The sequence below is a fragment of the Aspergillus brunneoviolaceus genome, assembly GCF_003184695.1.
Source record: "Aspergillus brunneoviolaceus CBS 621.78 unplaced genomic scaffold BO95scaffold_26, whole genome shotgun sequence".
In the NCBI taxonomy this organism is placed as follows: domain Eukaryota; kingdom Fungi; phylum Ascomycota; class Eurotiomycetes; order Eurotiales; family Aspergillaceae; genus Aspergillus; species Aspergillus brunneoviolaceus.
The window spans coordinates 359,539-374,343 of NW_020290756.1; the positions used below are offsets into that span (position 1 = coordinate 359,539).

Below are 14,805 nucleotides of genomic sequence, written 5' to 3' on the forward strand. Positions count from 1 at the left end.
AACGAGCGAGGCGACATCCATACCAAGTGTGACCAAATAGCCGTTGACAAAGTGCCAGGTGGCGGGAAAATAGCTTTTGCCAGAGCCTTGAGCTTGAATACAAATTACAATGGGCGGAAGTGATGCCGCGCGCTTGGTCCGCGAGATCGGCATTGAGCGCATCGTCCCCGTGCACTACGAATCGTGGCATCACTTCACTGAGTTTGGAAAGGACCTTCGGAGCACCTTCGAAGAAGAGGGAATTCTCGACAAGGTGGCCTGGGTTGTACCGGGAGTCAAGAGCAAGATTCTGTGAGCAGGGAGAGCTTAGAATTTTCAGCTTGTATACTAGATGAACAAACTTTGCTGTCGTCTTATTGCTTACTACACTGTGTATTCCTTCCCACTGGTATCGTACAATTATAATCAAGTCGAGCATTCCGTTTGTTGAAAACCATTCACTACGTATACCCAGCTTGAGCTACCACGACAATGTGCAAAGTCTAAACACCTAGTATTCATGATCTATATCTCATCATACATATGCATCTCTGCAAATGACGACGCAGCCTAGACAGGCTCATACTTATACACCTCCCCACGCCGCCAGCCCCTCACCTTCGTGACGGCCGCGTCGCAAAGCGGCTGAATCGTCCTCCACCCAAGCGAATAGTACAACAGCCCCAGCAACGCAATCCCATATCCGACCACCTGCAGCGCACTCACCGGCGAGCCCCAGATGACGATCGAGCAGACGATCAAGAGGATGTTCTTGGGCACGCTGACCAGCGTCATCGTCAGCCCGGACGTTTTCCCGATCTAGAAACGTTAGCATGAGCCGAATCCCCCCCCTTCCCCCCGATGGGAAACTGGAAAGATAGGGGAAAAACCCACCAGCACGAAAATCGACACATTCAACATAAACCCCACCCCAGCATTGGCCAGCAACACGCCCCACCCGGTCCTCCAAACCACCCCCCACTCGAACCCGGCCACCTCGCCACTACCCAGGGCGATCAACGCGTTGGTCAGCGCACACACCGGCGCCGAATAATACAGCGTGACCAGGGGATCCATCTTCTTCCCCTGGCCGTGGCCGTGGCCGTGGCCCTGCTCCTTCGCCACCTCCTCCCCCTCCCCCCCACGCCCCGGATCCCCATTCTCACTCAACAGAATCTGAATCATGACCAACCGATTGGCATCAAACACCAAGCTCACGACCTGAAACATCACCCCGGTCCAGACGAACTGCACCTCACCGGCAACAGCCAGCCCGACACTGAACGCAATGACCAAGATATTCAGGAAGGATTCGAGCGAGGGCCGCGCCACGCGCCACCCCCAGCTGGTCAGGAGGGTGATGATGGGGCCGCCGGCCTTGAGCATCTGGATGAAGGACACATTCAGATACAGGTAGGTCAGGTTGCTGGTGACCAGGCTGCCGCTGTACAGGAGCCCGATGGGGACGATCTGGCGCAGGTAGGTGCGGGGCGTCATGCGGTGGGTGTGGCGGCTGTTCAAGAGGGTCGTGGTCCGCGCGAGGAGTTGCGTGGCGAGGGTCGCGAAGAGGAGGTGCCAGGTTGTGAGGATTATTGCTTTTTGTTTTTGTTAGTATTCTTGGGGTTTTCTTTCGGAAAAGCGCTCACGGTAATCTGCCATGGGAAGGTTAGTGGTGATTTTCAGTAGCGCGATGCAGTATACGGGAGATTGGGAGAGGAAGCTGAGGAAGGAAGGAAAGAACATACGGAACTCGGTCGACTCGATCAACCACTTATTGAAGAGGATGGTCAGGTTCGACCAGAATACCCAGGCTCTATACCCCCCGGGGAAAATGTCAATTGGCTGATTCTATACTCTCCCGGAGAGAAAGAAATCTACGTACAACACCCCTAATACCACCGGCCATATCGGCTTCTTGGTCGAGTCCGCAGCGGCAGCGGTTAATGCCTCCGAGTAGGCCATCTTCGCCTCGGAGGGATAGTCGATGCTGCTCGGGGAGGCGGGTGACGTGGATGAAGGAGACGGCGAAGATGCGGAGAGCGATGGCGATGGCGATAGCGATAGCGACAGTGACCCCCGATGCAAGGAATCAGACCCAAAACTCCCCTTCTCCTCGGAGGGACCCGTCATACTACATGGCTGCTGCGAGGGGATATATACCAGCCCGTCTTGGTCTTCCGCCGAGTCTACGCGCCAAGAGCCGCGGGCAGCTTGTTGATTGCTGGTGCTGGTGCTGGTGATGGTGCTGGGCGGGGGTATCGGCCCCGTTGGGCTGCGGCCGTGGGTTGGAGTCATTAGTTTTTCGGCGGGCGATGCGACTGCAACATTGACCGCAAACGGGCCCCCCGCTTTTTATAGGTCTTTACGAAAAAGAAAAAAAGAAACGAGAAAAAAAAAATTGACACGGAGTAGCGGTCATTCACTGGCGGGTGGTGAGTGGTGACAGACATTGTGGGGTCCAGAACCAGGCACCAGCGTTTCTGCACCCTATTTTCAGGGCCCAAAGCTTGTTTGCGGCCCTGAGCGACCACTACCCATACGAACTGCCAACAGAATATGACGCATTGCATTCAGGGATGTCTCGGTTCGCGCGGATACCGTGGACGGGTCTGGGACTCACTCGGAATCCCCTTCCGTTTGCGTGCATCTCCCGCAGCCCGCAGCCCTAGTTTGTGGTTGGTTTGGATCCCGCAGAAAACCAAGGCGTTCATTCTATGTGACACTGTGCTGAACTAGAAAATAAAATATCGCAGAATAAAGACTATTGACATAAAGACGATGAGAATAATCGCACAGCCCTCCCTTGCTCCACCCTCACCACGAATGCGTACAATACGTAATGAAGTAACTCGGCCACGCCTCCACGTCGATTGCCCGCTTACACGCCTCGGGATCGAACTGCGGGTTCTCGAACGCCGCCAAGCACGCGGGGAGCTTCTTGTCGTCCTCCCAGCTGTACGGGTAAATCTGCTGCCGCGGCAGGATCACCATCTTGTCCTGCACAACGACAGGCGCGCTGCTGCCCTTCGTCTGCAACTCGGGCACATCGTCCTCGTGGCCCTCGGGTCCACAGTACATCTCCCACCCGGGGGACCAGCGCCGCACCTTCTGGCACACATGCTTGCGGACGGTCTTCTCGTCGCCCTCAAAGTCCTCGAAGTAGCGGTGCAGTAGAAACGCCAAGGCCGTGGGGCCGGTCAGACTCTCCACCGAGCCATCCTCACTACCGTTGGGGTTCTCGATGACGTGAATCACGGGCAGCAGCCAGAACGGATGGCCGGGCGGCGACGCCATCCACCCGTTAGGCACGGCCGCAGGACCGTCCAGTCCCGCCCGGTGCGACATGTGGCCCAGGAACGCCCGCTGCGTGAGCGTAGACGCGTCGTGCGGTGATGGCACCTTGGCCTTCCCCGTCCACGACCCGAGGAGGCTGCTGTGCGCCGCCCGGAGGGGGGTGTCGTGGCCGGCAAAGAGCGAGTCCACCGGTCGGAGGGCTTCGGTGTCGACGTCGGCGTACATTCTATTCATATATCAAACATCAGTAATCTGGCTCAGGAACACCCCGATAAAAAGTCAAGTCTCACCCTCCAAACAAGAACATGTACAGATTCCTCACGACGTCCGCCCGAAGGATCTCCTTGGGCAGACGCAGGTAGTCCTGCAGGAACCACGGGAAATGCGTCTCCACGAGCAGGCGGTTCGTCTCATCATCCCAGAGGACGTACTCCCAGTCCGGGTTCTGGGCCCGCATGGTCTGGACCCAGAGCTGGGCGTTCTCGCTCATGTTGCTCCCGGCCGGGAACCAGGTCTGGTGGATGAGCTTGGGGATGGAGACGAGGTCCGACGAGCGCGGCCGCGAGATGAGCTCCCTCGCGGACAGGGAGCGGGCGTAGGAGGGAGAGGTAAAGGGAAGTTTGTGGTGTTGCGGGGGCTCCTTGTCGGTGTTCGCATAGCTGTCCTGCCGGCTGGACGCTGGGAGAATGGTGTAGATGCAGGCTAGGACAACCGCGAAGGCGAGGGAGAGTTGCAGACGCCGCCGCGTGAACCATTGGCAGCCGGACCCGGGGCGGATCATGGCTGCTGTATATGTCGATTGCTCGTGGTGCTTGGGGAGTTGGTGAAGCTCAAGTACTTAACTTAGGCCATTGCGCTGCTTCGACGGGTTGGAGGGGGCCTTGTTGGTTTTGTTGTCGACTGGGTGCGAATCCCGATCGCGCAGCCCATCGTCTTCGTCCATCCACGCTGCTCTTCCGGTTTGGTCGCAATATGTCCATGGTTCTTTTGCAGCCACCCGTCTTCTCTGGTCTGGGTCAGGGCTCCGCGGTAGGATTGGCCCGTAGGCCGGAAACGGCTACATGAAGCGCTACACATTCCTCAACGATAGAACGGAGCGCCCGGTTCGCCTGGTAGCGTGTTGTTGTTGTTCATGAAAATTGGGGCGTTTAGCTGTCAGAGTATGATGCTCTGGAGTCAGAACCTCTCAGAGTGGGTAGAAATGATTAAGCTCTGATGATGGTGGTGTTCCATCATGTTCATACCTCGGTAAGTCACGGGTTGTTCATCATGGATCATGATTCACTCCTTTGTTGCCTCTTTCGGCTGTTGCCGCTTTGGGAAGGTGAGCCGGACGAGTCAGCCTCAGATGTTGCGCTCACCTTCTTGACAGTAACAATTCTTTGTCCTGCTTATTTGCAATTTCTATGCTTTGATTAGCAGTCAAGCATTTGACCTCTGAGAAGTTAATTACCAGAAACTCACGCATGCAACAGTAACACGTAGCACCTTCTCCATCAGCTTTACCAAGCAAAAGTGTCTAGTGGAATGTGTACCAACCATCAAACGTTACTAACGAAGAAATTGAAGTTTGCCATTTCGCTGGCAACACTGGACCCTATCTATTCAAATGAAAAATAACCGATAAGTCAAACTGCCCCTCATTTCTCTTAAGGCTTGCAATTCTTCCTAATTTCGGCTTGGACCAATACCACGAACGGCAAGAAATGAGTTTTAAAGCACAGCACTTGGCCCAGACTGAGTATTACAACCATGAGAGATAGTACGAGCACATTGGAGGTCGGAATGCACTAATGCAGTGAAACAAGAATCTTATTAGAAGGTCTGACAAATTGAGGCATATAATCCTATTTCTCAGTTAGTGGTCTTTCGGAGACGAAAACCTCTGCTGCTCGCGACTTGACTTCAGTCGCGTACCGCGCAATAACAACTACATGCCGACTTTAGAGCCGCCAGCCAGACATATCGAAAAGGATGTGTGACGGTCCATCTTGTGCCGGATTCCAACGAACGTAGAGGCGATCTTCCTAGCGAGTTGTTTCCTTGGAGAAGCGCCAATACTCCCAATCAACCAAGTAGCTAGACGCTTAGATTCAGAGGTGGAGTGGTGAATAAAGACACAAGATTATTTAGTGGGTGAACTGACCATCTTTCACTTTCCCTGTCCCAAAGAAGGTTATTTATCGATCCATCTCCATGGATAACCCCTCAACGGACTGTCTCTCTGAAATTCCTGTCAGCCTTTCCGTATAACCTGGACAGTGGTGATTGCAGCGGCACTGGTTCTTTGAGCCTTTGATCGAAAGCCACAACTTACAGCCATGCTGCTTTGAAGGCCTTCATCAAAGCGTCTCGCTCATCACGAGGCATTTGACCTGAAAAAAAGCGAGTCCCCCGGATTAGATCCCGGTAGCTTCTCCATCAGAATACTCAGCTTGTACCCTCCCGGGACCCATTCATCAATTGTCTGTTGGTCTTTCTTCCAGGACAGCCAAGAAAGGGGTACTGGAGCAGCCAGCCTTCATCAGATGGGACAAGGCCTCGATCTCTGAACTGAAGGCCCTAGGAATCTCCGAAGAAGCTTGCTTGGCACGAATTTGGGGCGTCTTCGTCGCGGTTTCCCACCACGGAATCCTGGCCATCAAATGTCAACATGTGCTTTTCTTCCAACTGGTTGGAGGATACTGACTGCTGACGAATTTTGATGACTGCAGTGGGTGGCCCACTCCCCGACACCTTGGAGCAAGAGAACACCCCACGGGCCTCGGAATGAATCCCCAAAGCCTCACATTCAGACTGTTCCTCATAATAACTATGTTCGTAGATTTTGCTTTCCAATCTCCATGCTGAACCAGATGGGAAGGACATTTCCGTGCCAAGGAGATCATCCTCATCGAACCAGGTGATGTCGTCTGATTCGATAGCCATGCTAGGATAGTGTTCCGGAAAAGGCGGACTGAGATTTCTGTAGTCTATGCTTGGCAAAGATACCGAGGGCTCATGCAGAGAGGGGTAGGAATAGCAATTGCGCTATTAATCGAAGGGATCTTTTGAATTGTTGGCATCTTATGTACAGCATTTACTTCGAAGGTGAGGTAAAGTTAATCCGTCTTCCGGCGCTTCGTCAGCCAATGATGTTCTCCAAACTCGCAGAGCCTTGCAGTGAAGCAGGCAGCCATTGGATGCCTGGGCAAGGGGTCGAACGGGGCTGGAACCTACTGGGCAGTATCTAAGTTACAGTGAGCTGTCATTTTGGGTCTAGTCACCTTCGTACCTAGATTGACAACAGTCCTACGTTTCTTCGATTCTTTATCTCTACTCCCCAAATGGCTTGCCGAATGAACAGTCAACGTCTTCACAGAGAATCTCAAGGCATGGTCTCGCGACCGAGTATGCAAAAATATCCTTTGCGAATAATCTGAGCTGGCATCTAGACCTTATCATCTTCAGTCAAGGTTGTAGCCTTCTTGACCTACAGCGTCGTTGTCTCCACGTATCTCCACGTGTCTCCATGTGGCTGTAGATGCCTCAATCGGAGAGGCGGCTTGTCCGTCTCGGCAATGGCACCATTTCTACAAAGTTCTGGACCCAATGGTGCTCTGATCTGTAAAATGGAAGAAAGTTCTGGATGTCTTGTTTTCGTTGAGCCAAGTCTCAGCTCAACATCTCGGCAACAGAGTGCCTGTGCGAAGTCGTGAGTCAACAGTCCCTGATTGGCCCATGACTGCAGTTCGTGCCTCATAACCACTTGACTTTCACTTTCATCTGCATGTCGTCCCCGCTCCCATCTCACGATGCCTGCACATTTCGGAGTAGCGGACTTTGTGAGCACGTCCTCTCGGAGTTTTGCGATCCTGTTTCGTGTTAGGGGCGCACTAATGCACGCGTTCCCGAACCGACTCTCAGCAGCCCTAAGCGGCTGCCATGGCCCCCAATGCTCCCAAGTACAACCTCAATCTTGGTGTATAGATGCTGCGATGGCTCATACTCTTGACGCAAGTATATAAGCCGGAGGTTGCTTTCACGATAATGGCTCAATATCCTTCACAAACCTCATGAATCTACGACTTGTCTTCTCATTCCAGCGTTTGTCCTGTTAGCATTATTGTCGTCAATAGAATTATACCCACTGCTTTGTCCTTTCACTTTTCGATCAAGAACATAGATTTCCATTGAACCAACCCGAGCCACATATACCCAAACTTCACAATGTTCGACCTCTCCAAATTCCAAGACGACATCGGCCAGCTGGCCGGCCTCAAAACCTACACCCACCTCTTACTATCATTCCCCATCCCAGACCGACACGCCCAAAGGGCAGCCATCAATGCCCTATACACAGCCACGGAGACCCTCATCTCCGAGTTCCCCTGGCTAGCCGCCGAGGTCGTGCACGAGGGCCGGACCCCCGGCAACTCAGGCACCTTCCGGCTACAGTCGTGTCCCGAGTTCAGCCAGCCGGAAGACCTCGTCATCGTGCGCGATGCCTCGAGCATCTGCCCGTCCTACCAAGAGATCTGCGCCGCGCGAGGGCCATGCTCAATGCTGCCGGTCAGCGCGCTGGGACCCGTGGTCTCGTTCCCGGAGCGATACGAAGACTCGAGCATCGAGCCGGCGCGCGTCTTCATCATGCAAGCCAACTTCATCGAGGGCGGGCTCCTCCTTGACCTCGCCGCGCAGCACAACTTCATCGACGGCGGGGGTCTCTTCCAATGCGCACGGCTGCTGGCCAAAGCCCTGCGCCACGAGCCCTTCACGGCCACCGAACTGAGCCAGGGCAACCGCGACCGCCGCACGATCATCCCGCTGCTCCACCCCTCCGAGCCCATGCTCGACCACTCCCACCTCCGCCGCCCCACCATCCCCAGGTCCCTGCCAGCCCCCCGCGCCCCAGCCAGCTGGCACTTCTTCCAAGTCCCCGCCAAACAAATGGCGCAGATCAAGCAGCGCGCCAACACGGAACTCGCCTCCTCCTCCCTCCACAAGCTCATCCCCCTCGTCTCCACCAACGACGCCCTCTGCGCCTTCCTCTGGAGACGCATCGCCGCGGCCCGCCGCCGCCAGAGGCCGCAGCCAGCGCACCGACGCACGAAATTCTCGCGCGCCGTCGACAGCCGCCGCGCCATGGACGTCTCCCCGGAGTACATGGGCCAGATGGGGTACAACGCGACGACGCGGGTCGCCTACGGGGACCTCGACACGATGACCCTGGGCGAGACGGCGGGCGTGCTGCGGGCGCAGGTGCGCGAGGTCAACCACGCGTACGCCGTGCGCAGCTGGGCTACCTTCATTGCACAGGAGCCCGACAAGTCGACCATCATGTTCGGGGGCGACTTCGACCCCGAGACGGACATCGGGGTCTCGTCGCTGGCGCATACGGAGCTGTACAGCTGTGGGTTTGGGGATGCATTGGGCCACCCCTCGCTTGTGCGGCGGCCGACCTCGGCGCCGTTCGAGGGGTGTGTGTACTTCTGGTCGCGCACGGAGAACGGCGATCTGGGCGTCATGGCGTGTTTAAATGAGGGGGATGTCCGGGCGTTGAGGCGGGATCGGCACTGGGCGCGGCATGTGGAGTATATTGGATAGAGATGAATCAAAAAACTTTTATGTCATGAACATTGACGCATTTTCTTTTCGGCTTCTTTAGACTACGCTCATGGTAAGAGTTTACTTGCCTGAGTGTGGTGGTGGGAGAGTAGAAGTACGTTGGCGCGTGTTGCCCGGTGTGTATGCTACCTCACCAGTCGAGAGCAGACTAACTGCGGTTCTCAAGCTCTACACTCGATGGAGGGTGCCCCCCGTATGCAGCAGTCACTGTGTCTATTTGGAGAAGAATCATGGGAAGGTTCTCGGTGTGTGAGCTAAGTAGATATGCTGTTGAGACCACATTGAGGATAACTTTTACGAGATAATGCGATAGCCCGGCCGAGTCATGTGACCATTCATCGCGCCTGCACCAGCCGCTCGCTCTTGTAGTAGTCAGTCATCACCATCACACAGCTGACACACGCAACTTGGCACACCGAACATCTTCAAGATAAACTTTCAGCGAGTCCAAAGACAATCACAGCACCTGGGGTAACGGACGGCGTCTGATTTGTCGTCAAAATCTGTCCAGCATGTCACCTTCTTCGGTCTTGCGCGCTTTTTACTCGTTGAAGCACGTCAGCACTGAAGCTTTTGTGCTACGCGAATCTGGCGTGTCCTGCCTCTATTGGCCTCAAGATGAGGGGTAGACCCTGACCGCGGTTTGCGATGGCGCCTACCTGAGCTCAAAGGTAGGATAAGAGCCTCCCAGAAAGCAATTTACGCAGTTTCAGTAGAGGGTTAAGAAGGCCCCGCTCAGCCTCTACCCCGCGCCTCCATTATCCGGGGTCAGTGATGCGGCAGAACCAGAATATTCTTGCCTTCGACACTACCGGATGTCTTCCCGGAAAGGAAAGAACTGTTGACTGATCGAGCGCTGGCGTTAGAGGAAGCAGAAGACACTTGCCTCAGAGAACCCCGTTGACGCACCCGAGCAGTCCTTGAATCAAACCAACCATGTCGGCGAGCCAGATAATTCTCCCATCGTTCAGACCCAGAAGGCTGAGCATGCTTCTATTGCCTTTGCTGAGGACTTCTGGGAAATCGCTTTTCGGTCGCTGGATCAGAATGAGCAGTCACGGCTGAGATCGGTTCATGATGGGCCCGATGATACAAGTCTCGCGGCAGTGCTGCAAGGCACTGTCCATGTGGTTGAGACGCAGTTCCAGATTCGAAAACTGAGAGACGATGAGCATCGAATCAGAAGGGCTGCCAAGTGCACTTTGAACTCTGCTATCTCAGTGCGGGATGCTATTAGTGGCATTGTTGCCGCTGATCCCACAGGACATGCATCTGCCGCCTGGGTAATAGTGTCACTGGGGCTCAAGTTCCGGGCATCCTATCCCCAGTCAAGTCAATACTGATCCATAGTGTGTAAACAGATGGCCCAAAACGATATCGCACTTCAGAACGCCTTGTTCGAATCCGCCGAAGTTCTGTCCGCGATACTCGCTCGTTATACTGTTGTGGAGAAGCTTTCGCGGGCAAGCCATGCGGATACCAGCAAAGGGATGGAAGGGAGCATTATTCACCTGTACGCCAGTATCCTTCGATATGTCATCGAGATGGATCGTGTTCGACAACTCAGCCTTTGGGGAGAGGATATGGACCAGTGTTTCGGTTCCCGACCTTGCCAGCCACCGCCTGTTGCTGCTTCGAACGAGTATTGAAAAAGAAGATCAGGCCATCAACAGTTGGGTCAATCTTGACCAGAATGTTCGTCTGAGCGAACAGGCGGAGGCATCGCTTGCTGGCTTTTAAAGCAACGCAGCACAGATCCAGAAGGCCTACCAAGCTTTCCAAATTTCGAAGTTACCGGTTGCCGCAGAGGCTATCTATGGCTCTTTTGAGAGGCGGTATGAAGAATTATGTTTTGAAGGCACAAGAATCGAAAAGTTGGAGAAGATTGTAAGCTGGGTGGATGATCCCGAGGGAGAGCAATTCTTCTGGCTGAACGGCATGGCGGGCACTGAAAAGTCCACAATTTCTCGCTCCCTCGCTAAGTTATTCACTGCGCGAGGCATTCTAGGGGCAAGTTTCTTTTTCGACGGGCGCCGGACGGAGTGTGTCTCACCCAAGCAGCTCGTGCCGACAATTTTATATCAGCTAACAACCCTGCTACCAACACTGAAAGTTGAAATCCAAGCGGTACTTGAAAAGGACTCTATCCTATTTACCAAGACGCTTAGAGAGCAGATCGACTGCGTCCTCGTGGAGCTGCTAAAGAAGCTGCCAGTGGATCAACGTCAAATCCTGATCTTCATTATTGATGCCATGGATCAGTGTAGAGACAAGAGAGACACCAAGCAGCTTTTGAGGAATCTAGTCAGAGTACGAGGTGTTGGAGCACTCGATCTGCGATTCTTCATCACAAGGAGACCAGAGCCGAAGGTCTGCGAGGGCTTTTAGCAGCTTGGCGCAAAACAATGTCGAGAAGTATCCCTCCATAAACCAAGGGCGTGGAGCGTGATATCGCCGCCTTTCTGGATGCTAGACTCAACGATATCGCTGCCAATCACCCTTCTCCTCCCGCTTAGCCTGAAGAGAAGACCATCAAGGAGTTGGCCCAACGTGCAAGCCCGCTGTTTATTGTCGTTTCAACCATATGCCTATTCATTGACGATGAACGATTCAGCCCCGTAGAGCGCACAAGTGTGATTCTCCAGCACCGGCATTTTGGCGATCAGCTCGTCGAGACTTATCAGACAATCTTAGAGCAAATGATCATCGATACCAGGGACGTTGACAGACAGCAGATTCTCACGGAGTTCTGGTATATTGTTGGCTCAGTCATCACCCTTTACGACCCTCTTCCAGCGACTTCCTTAGCTCTGCTGCTTGACATGGAGGAAGATGACGTGCACTTGAGACTCAAATTCCTCCGATCCGTGCTCATCATACCGGACGGGAATGAGGCCGATGCCCCAATAGAACCTCTGCAACAATCCTTCCCGGACTTCCTGGTAGGTCATGGCACGTTCGATGACATCCCTTCTAAGATCAGCACGGTCGCGAGGAATCAAGGGCAAGCAATGCCTGCGTGTTATGTCTGACAAGAAGATTGGCCTTCGCCGGAATATCTGCAATCTTGAAAACGACGGAATTCTACAAAGCGAGATCAGTGACGTTACAGGGTCAATCAGCCCTGTGCTCAAATATGCCTGTCGGTACTGGTCAAAGCACCTATTAGATGGAGATGAACCAAGTGATCAAGGAGACATGTACTCATTCTTTCAAGAACACCTTTTGCAATGGTTGGAAGTAATGAGCATCCTTGGTCTGACATCTGAGGTTTTGACGCAGCTCAGGAGCACGCAAAACCTGATAGATGTGAGTGAATCCAGACCTTCGGCCCGACCCGAGATGGTCCAGGTCGTCTGATGCTGATGGCTCATTTTAGAAAACGCGAGAGACTCCTCTTGCTAGACTGCTTCCGGATGCAGTCCAATTTGTGAGGAGAGCGATGGAACCAATCAGTCTAAGTCCTCTTCAAGTGTATTCGTCCGCGATCATGTTTACGCCGCAAATCTCCCTCATACGGAAAATGTTTGAGAGCAAAGTGCCGAATGATTTTGCCGTGCTACCACAGTCCGAAATGAACAGGGGCGCGCAGCTGCAGACATCTCAAGGCCCTTATCCAGTTCGCCCCCTTGCTTTCGGGCCAGATGATTGCTTGCTAGCCTTTAGCTGCGAGAGGACAAGTGCCAAGCTCTGGAATACCGAGGGGACGGGGTCACAGCGAGTGCAGACTTACTTCGATTGTCCAGACCTCTGGGTCGAGACATCTACCCTTTCACCGGATGGTCGCTTGGTAGCCTGCGCCATGTTTGATGGCGAAGTCCAGATATGGCGTGTATTTGACAGTGAGAAGCCAATGGTGCGGTTGCCCAGGTCAGGTATACACTACCGAGGGGAGTTTGACACCGATTTCCCATCGTGCGGCCCGACAATCAGAGTCATGGGGTTTTCTTGCAATAGCCAGATGGTCGCCACGGCCACATTTTTCCGCGAGATCAAAGTGTGGGATTTGACCAAGCCTGGAGGCCCGCCCATGCTTAATGTTGTCGAGCAGGCAACCGTTGAGGCCATCGGGTTCACAAATAACGACCAACAGCTCATGTGGTCTATAGGAACTCATATCAAAATTTGCAACAAAGGCGATGATGGTTCGTATTCTCGCAGTGCAATCATTCCGATATGGAAGGGGAAGTCAGACGAAGGGCTTATGGTTTTTGCGCCGCTCAGCAAGCGAGTAGCATACTCTGCTCAAAAAGGCCAAGTGATCAAGCTTCTAAATCTGGACACCATCACGATGAATCAAGGCGTAGTCATTCGGAGACTGAGACCCCATCTAACGACCTTCGACGGACTCCAATTGTCACGGGATGACCGGTGGCTGGCGGCTTGGTAGGCTGCTTCAATTCAGCTCTGGAACCTGAATGAGCAAACCGTGGATCTGCGGCCTAAGGTTATTGAGACACTTATCGGGGATTGTTGTGCCGTCCCTTTCTCACATGTTAGTTGCCGGTTTGCGTGTGGGTTTAGGAATGGCATTGTCCAGGTCTGGGACCTCGAAAGAATAGACCTGTTCTTGGCGCGGATCGGGAATTCGCACCCTTCGCCAAGTGACGAGCGTTGCGCTTTCCCCGGATGGACAGAGGCTGGCTTACAGTTCCAACGAGAAGGAGATCCACCTTTGGCAGGTGGAGAGCAGCGGCGCGGATACCATGCTGGACACGTTGCCGATTGACGTGCCCTCCCCGACGAGGTGTCTCTCCATTTCACCGGACAGTCAATATATAGCCCGTGCTAGTGACCAGGAGTCGACATTTGGAGCGTGGCTGATAAAATCGTTGTACGCCGGCTGTGGGATAACTCGGGAGACATAACGTCGATATGTTACTCGGCGGACGGTCGATTGCTTGCACACGCTGCACGTGACATTGAGTCCTATATTTCCAGAACTAACGGACATCGCTGTCCCGTGCTACGGATCCCGTGGTTCTATTGCGACCTCCTCTCGGGATCCAGTCCGCGCGCTGGCTTTCTCACGCGACGGTCGGTATATACTCAGTAGTTCTGAAACCATCAACGAGATCACTCTCTGGGACGTTGCTAGCTACTAAGGAAAAGCTACAGATTATCGAGGCCCCCGGTCCGACCCAACTGCTTCGGTTGTCCGAGAATGAAAGATATGTGTTGACCGAGCGAGGAGCCTTCCCGATCTCGGGTGCTTCAACTCCAGGCCAGGACGGTTCTTCGGCGCCAGCCACAGTCGAGTGTCCCGCCTTCCTGGCCGTACGTGATAATTGGATAGTAACCCGTGCACGGAGACGTCTATGGCTGCCGCCGGAGGATCGGGGGGTCTGGGCTGTGCATGGAAGGGTACTTTACATTGGGAGCAAGTTAGGTCGGGTACTTAAGTTTGTGCTCCGGGAATGATCCCGGGCTGTCTTCGAGATCTTGCTTGATTGACGCCGACAATTCGGCTCGACCAGTCATACAATAGTCCTTGGGGAACATTATCTTGTGTGGTTTTTATATTTATTTTTGTCCGGAACATTTCGCTTTGGGTGCTGGGTCATTAATATGCCTTTTAAGGATTAAAATCTACTCCCGTTGTAGGGTAAACCTCGAGAGCACTAGTTGAGGAAGTCAAGCGATACATCCAAGGATAAGCGGCTGGAACTCGAGCCTTATACGTAGCTTCGTTATTCCGGCTGGAAGCCGTGGTTACCACCTGTTTGTGCTTGACTCATTACCATAACAATGCCTGCTGGCATTTCGCCCGGACCGCAAATGCCCGCAGTCCCCTCGAACCCACTGCCCAACTGAGCCAAACATCAGATAACACAAGATAATCAAAGGCCACGTGCAGCCCTCCTAGCGCGTCCCAACCAACACGTCTAGCCTCCTGTAGCCCTATAAGTGGATTTTCGCGATTGC

At 53.8% G+C, this 14,805-nt stretch overlaps 4 protein-coding genes across 4 annotated transcripts; 2 read left to right on the forward strand and 2 right to left on the reverse strand.

Moving 5' to 3' along the window:
• Positions 1-506: 506 nt before the first annotated feature.
• Positions 507-4,054, reverse strand: BO95DRAFT_472899 (TPT-domain-containing protein; the record flags this gene model as incomplete). Its single annotated transcript, XM_025589686.1, has 8 exons — positions 507-798; positions 874-1,574; positions 1,626-1,631; positions 1,725-1,792; positions 1,862-1,890; positions 3,190-3,342; positions 3,379-3,499; positions 3,564-4,054. The coding sequence occupies 8 exons, from the start codon at positions 4,052-4,054 to the stop codon at positions 550-552; spliced, it is 1,818 nt and encodes a 605-aa protein (XP_025443269.1). The 3' UTR covers positions 507-549.
• A 1,613-nt stretch (positions 4,055-5,667) lies between these two features.
• On the reverse strand, positions 5,668-6,256 carry BO95DRAFT_481502 (uncharacterized protein). The gene is made up of 2 exons (XM_025590213.1): positions 5,963-6,256; positions 5,668-5,907 (listed from the first exon to the last, which is right to left on the reverse strand). The coding sequence occupies exons 1-2, from the start codon at positions 6,199-6,201 to the stop codon at positions 5,733-5,735; spliced, it is 414 nt and encodes a 137-aa protein (XP_025443270.1). The 5' UTR covers positions 6,202-6,256; the 3' UTR covers positions 5,668-5,732.
• Positions 6,257-7,198: 942 nt separating this feature from the next.
• Positions 7,199-8,859, forward strand: BO95DRAFT_494551 (putative trichothecene 3-O-acetyltransferase; the record flags this gene model as incomplete). The annotated part of the gene is made up of 1 exon (XM_025590793.1): positions 7,199-8,859. The coding sequence occupies exon 1, from the start codon at positions 7,483-7,485 to the stop codon at positions 8,857-8,859; it is 1,377 nt and encodes a 458-aa protein (XP_025443271.1). The 5' UTR covers positions 7,199-7,482.
• A 533-nt stretch (positions 8,860-9,392) lies between these two features.
• Positions 9,393-13,821, forward strand: BO95DRAFT_481503 (WD40 repeat domain-containing protein; the record flags this gene model as incomplete). The annotated part of the gene is made up of 9 exons (XM_025590214.1): positions 9,393-9,505; positions 9,749-10,163; positions 10,242-10,393; positions 10,425-10,575; positions 10,636-11,250; positions 11,397-11,822; positions 11,884-12,189; positions 12,260-13,266; positions 13,405-13,821. The coding sequence occupies 9 exons, from the start codon at positions 9,393-9,395 to the stop codon at positions 13,607-13,609; spliced, it is 3,390 nt and encodes a 1,129-aa protein (XP_025443272.1). The 3' UTR covers positions 13,610-13,821.
• Positions 13,822-14,805: the final 984 nt, after the last annotated feature.

Coding starts and splice junctions, on each gene's coding strand:
- BO95DRAFT_481502 (XM_025590213.1), bottom strand. CDS start 6,201: ATGGCTATCGAATCAGACGACATCACCTGGTTCGATGAGGATGATCTC. Junction 5,908..5,962: donor GTCATCAAAATTCGTCAGCA/GTCAGTATCCTC, acceptor TTTGATGGCCAG/GATTCCGTGGTGGGAAACCG.